General features: G+C 37.9%; 1 protein-coding gene across 1 annotated transcript; it reads left to right on the top strand.

The window, feature by feature from the left end:
* The first annotated feature begins 487 nt into the window (after nt 1-487).
* On the top strand, nt 488-3398 carry LOC131345341 (uncharacterized). The gene is made up of 3 exons (XM_058378188.1): nt 488-692; nt 1388-1550; nt 1636-3398. The coding sequence occupies exons 1-3, from the start codon at nt 600-602 to the stop codon at nt 2658-2660; spliced, it is 1281 nt and encodes a 426-aa protein (XP_058234171.1). The 5' UTR covers nt 488-599; the 3' UTR covers nt 2661-3398.
* The last annotated feature ends 1262 nt before the right edge of the window (nt 3399-4660 follow it).

The following is a 4660-nucleotide window of genomic DNA, read 5'->3' on the forward strand; positions in this document are numbered from 1 at the left end:
CCCTGCCTTTTGCCCAATGTGTGCTGGGATAGATCCCCGTGACCCTAATTAGGAATAAAGCGAGTATAGAAGATGAATGAATGAATATATTTTAGCACAGTTTTGCACATGTTCATGTACCAGCATTTGACATTATACTTAAGTGAAAGTTGTATTCTAGTGACCTTAAGCTATAAGCATATTATTTTTAAGTATTCAATTAAAGAAAGTTAAGTTAATGTCAGGTTTCTATGTAATAAAGATCTAACTACTAGCTAGTTTAACCCGCCATGAAAGGTGTAAAAAGTATTTCAACTTTAAAAAGTATTTTTCTATCTGGGAAAGGTCATTAAGTTAGATACGTGTAGTTAACTTTAATAATGTCCACCCCTGGTCCATAGCCGTTTAAGGGGTAGAGTCAGGCTGAAGAGGGCGCTATAACATAACAACAAAAGTTGAAGTAGTAGCAGATGAACAAGGGTAAAACTGGAAAACCTGGCAACCCGAATATTGCTCATACAAATACTAGGCGGGAAAACTAAGGGGGAAGCTGCTTGTAGAAACACAAGGAGGTTGTTTATATGATAAGAATACAGGCTGGTGAAAGGTGAGGAATAAAGATGAACAACAGTAAGAGTAAGACATGCAGAGCATCACAGGAGCAGTGTGGAGTTTGGCTGGATGCTGCTGAATTAAGAGCGAAGAAACAGAGAGTAAGTTTCATTTCACACCGACTTTTACAAATCACACCCCTGACATTGTTTCTCTCTTGTATGTACATTTCTTTGTTGCTGTGCTGCCAACACCTTCATGGTGTCTTTACTATGTGTCTCTTACCTGGGAAGGTGCATGTGGTTTACCTTTTGGATAGCTTATAGTGTTAAGATTTTTTATTTAGGTGGGGATGTGGTAGCTTAGTGCTTAAGGTGTTGGAATACTGATGGCAAGGTTGTGAGTTCGGATCCCAAGTCACTGCTGGGCCCCTGAGCAAGGCCCTTAGACCCTCAGTTGTATAAAATGAGATAAAATGTAAGTCACCCTCGATAAGCACGTCTGCCAAATGTATTTAAGGTCCAATTACGTACCTTCCATTCTTAGCCTAGTCAAACAGACTAATAACTTTACTAACTCCATGATAAATGTAATAATCTGATATAATGGAGGGTTGTGCAGGACAGAGGGTACTCTACAGGACCAGGGTTAGGAACATGTGCACAGGTGTAACAACATCAACAAAGAATATCACAGACTTCCAAGCTGTTCTACCTGAATCACTATAGTGTATATAAGTGAAGTTGAATCTTCATGTGCGATATTTTTGTCTATTCTTCTGACGCGTGCCAGTACATATTGAGCTGAGTTAAATGTAGCATCTGCTATGGGAATCTTTTTTCTTTCTTTCGAACAGAAACTGGCACGTCCAATATCCAAACTCCTGAATCCGCTGGCTCGGTCCGGAGGCTACAGCGTGGCAGTGGCTCTGAATTTTACCCAAACCAAGATGGAAATGCCTGCGACAAAACAGAGCAGGATCTCCTCGTTTTTTCTACCACAGAGTAGAAAGGAAAGAGGTAAGACAAACAGATATGGTGGCTTTTTTTTTCCAACTGTACCTGTTCATCGGAACGCTTATTGACAACAATGTCTTGCCATTAGATGCAGAGGACTACAACTCTCCATGGCCTTCAGGAATGTCTTCTACTCCCCTTCCTGAAGCACATATGGGGACTAAACGAAAGCGTGAGATGATGTTTGAATTGCCTTCGGAACTAGATGACATTAGCAGCCATTCCTCTCTTATAGACCCACAGGAACATGAAGCAGGTATTGAGAGAACATCAGGCGAAGTCTGTAACAATGATGATGATAAGGAGCAGCAGTTTTTACATTTGTTTTGGGGATATCAGTCAGAGGAGTGTGAGCCAGCAGGAAAGAGGAGACCTTGTGAGGATATCAAAATTGATAATGTCACAGATACACAAGCACACAGCATCAAAGCCATAATGTGTGGTGATGGGCCTGATAATATGCCTGAAAGTCTGCTTCACAGGGATCAGACACAGCAAAATTCTCATGAGAACTTTCGCATGCAGAGAGGAGAGAACAGCAATGATTCTTTAACTTTTCTCTCTTCAGAAGATGTGTATACTCAGGAACTGGTAAAAGACCAAAGTGTGACGGAAAAGAGAGCTTCATTTTTAACACCGAGGTCAACCACAGTGATCCAAAACACGATAAAACATCTCATGAAGTCTTATAAAGAGCCACAGCCGAGGAAGAAGAAGAGAGAGGATAAAGAAAATTGCAGGTCCACATCATCAAGACGCAGCACTCAACTTTCACCTTTTAAGCATCATGTGTACTCTAGCCCAGCAAAATGTTCTTCAGATTTTAATAGAAAACTTTATCGGACTCCTAAAAAGTCAATCAGGGAGGCTCAAGAGAATGATGAAGACTCACTGGGCATGCTGTTTACTCAGGACTCTGAAGGTTTCCGGGTGATCGCCCATCGCAGCAAACTGTCTAGATGTCCACTGAAGGACCAAACTAATTCCCTTGAGGGCAGAGAGTATTCGAGCATCCCATCTGTAATGCCCCTGGAAATGGAGGAGAACTCTGATCCAGAGCCAGAGATGCTTTTCACACAGGACTCTCAGGGAAATATAGTGATTAAACATTAAAGACCAAATGTGGTGTAGGATAAAGCTTTATTTTTCAGTCAGGTTTAAAGCATTTTCATTAAACCAGTTTATTGCACTCTGTGTAGACATACTGTATATGTGGAGATATGTGGGCCTCTGAACAACAGCCTTGTGTAACACCAATGTAAATTTTACTTTTGTTTAGAGCAAATGTTCATCATACAGGTATCCCTTGTGAACTAGGTGTATTTGAAATTTCTTTTCTTGTTTTTTTGTCAAATTATATAATTTGTATGTTTCTATTTTGTGCATTAATGTGTATTGGTGTAATGTTCATGCTCTGCTGTTGATGTGCAACCTATCTTATTTGACCACCAGATGGCACAAATTGTTTCTAACAAAACTAAAACGTTTCATCCAGATGGAGTGCATCTTACTTTATCTATATTTTAGAAGAGGTTGAGTGTAAGGTGTTTAATGACTGAGAACAACCACAGATCTAAATAAAAAGCAATTATTAAAGTGGGAATGATTTCAATTAAACCTTCAATATGAAACGTGAACCTTTGTGCAATTACAAGCTGAACATATTATTTGTTTTATCATCAGATAAGCTCCTGTTTTAAAGCAGAACACGATAAATAGACCACTTATAGTTTCGTGGCAAAATGTTTGTGGGTTTGTCCAGATTTATTTAAAAAATCTTTTGTGAAGACAGAATAAGTGGTGAGAAAACATTCAGAAATCCATAATGTTTTATTTGTAGGACTAGTGTTTTAATATTTATCAGAGTGGTGATTAAAACAGTGACATTTTTCATATATTTATAACTAGTTAACTTGGTTTTGACAAATGGTTATATACATTTCCCTTTTTAAAGTTGAGCAGCTAGAGTTATACAAGTTCTTCACGCCTAAAAGAACGCTACATTCATACTGGTGAAGTCAGTCTACAAAATCCTTTCCCGTACTTTTCCTGTACGTATCTCTTGGGTGCATTTTTTTTTTGTATTGTAATTTACGACAATCTACTGTATACACTGTACCAGCTTATGAGGAAAACATGGTGACAACAATCCCTTTAAATATATTGATCATAGAGGATTTCACATACATTACAACACAAAGGCGGAATGGCCCCTACTAACAGAGAAAAACAATATTTTTTAAAAAATGCTGTGGCTTTAGATTATGCATGGGAATTTCATGGGAATTTCCAAAACTCTCCTGTGGAAATCAAGAGGTAATGATTAACGTCACTTTGTGACCCTCAATATGAGTTCAGATCCCAGATGGCCAGAGATCCTCTGTTGTGTCTTTAACGTCAGCTCTGCGTTTTGATTGTGTGTGTCACTTTGGATTGAAATGTCGCCAAGGAAATAAATGTAAACCCTGGGAAAATCTTAAATATTATACTTAATATAGTGTTTACAATATGCAGATGATACTGTATTATCAAGAGAAAAAATTTCTGTGATGAGTTGAGCAACTGAGAGAGACGTGTGTGTGTGTGTGTGTAGTATTAGCTATTTCAGTGTATGACCATGGATGGCACAGGTTGACTACATTATAGAGTACACCATTTTATGAAACACACTGTGGCTGATACCTAAAAATAAACAAAATACCCAGCTGTAAGACAATACATAAAACTGCTAAATTAAAAAAAAAAAAAAAAAGATATAAAAAGTTATCCTTGAGGCACACATTTGTTTGTACACCAGATCTCAATCTGAGTCTAAAAACATCTGAAGTCCTGCTAAAACATGGTTTAAAATCTCAAGCATCTTATTCAACCCAAAAACAGGTTTAGAAATAAATGGAACAGAAAAACACATAACGGATAGGACTGATGCATGAGATTCAAAAGTGCCTTAAAAATAGTCGTCTTCATTATCACCAGGGACTGTAGTACTAGGAAAACTATGAATTGATTTTAGGTTTTAGTCTGGGAAAACGTCCTGAACTAGGGTAGGTTTAATCAAATTAATGCTTCAATTGGTAAAAGGAAAAGAAAAAAGGCAAAACAATACCAATATA

Source organism: Hemibagrus wyckioides, linkage group LG24, assembly GCF_019097595.1.
Source record: "Hemibagrus wyckioides isolate EC202008001 linkage group LG24, SWU_Hwy_1.0, whole genome shotgun sequence".
Taxonomy (NCBI): Eukaryota; Metazoa; Chordata; class Actinopteri; order Siluriformes; family Bagridae; genus Hemibagrus; species Hemibagrus wyckioides.

What these genes read in the sequence shown, in the direction of transcription:
- LOC131345341 (XM_058378188.1), top strand. Translation starts at nt 600, where the DNA reads ATGAACAACAGTAAGAGTAAGACATGCAGAGCATCACAGGAGCAGTGT. An exon ending in TAAGAGCGAAGAAACAGAGA is followed by an intron (nt 693 to 1,387) that starts GTAAGTTTCATT and finishes TCTTTCGAACAG; the next exon opens with AAACTGGCACGTCCAATATC. An exon ending in ACAGAGTAGAAAGGAAAGAG is followed by an intron (nt 1,551 to 1,635) that starts GTAAGACAAACA and finishes TCTTGCCATTAG; the next exon opens with ATGCAGAGGACTACAACTCT.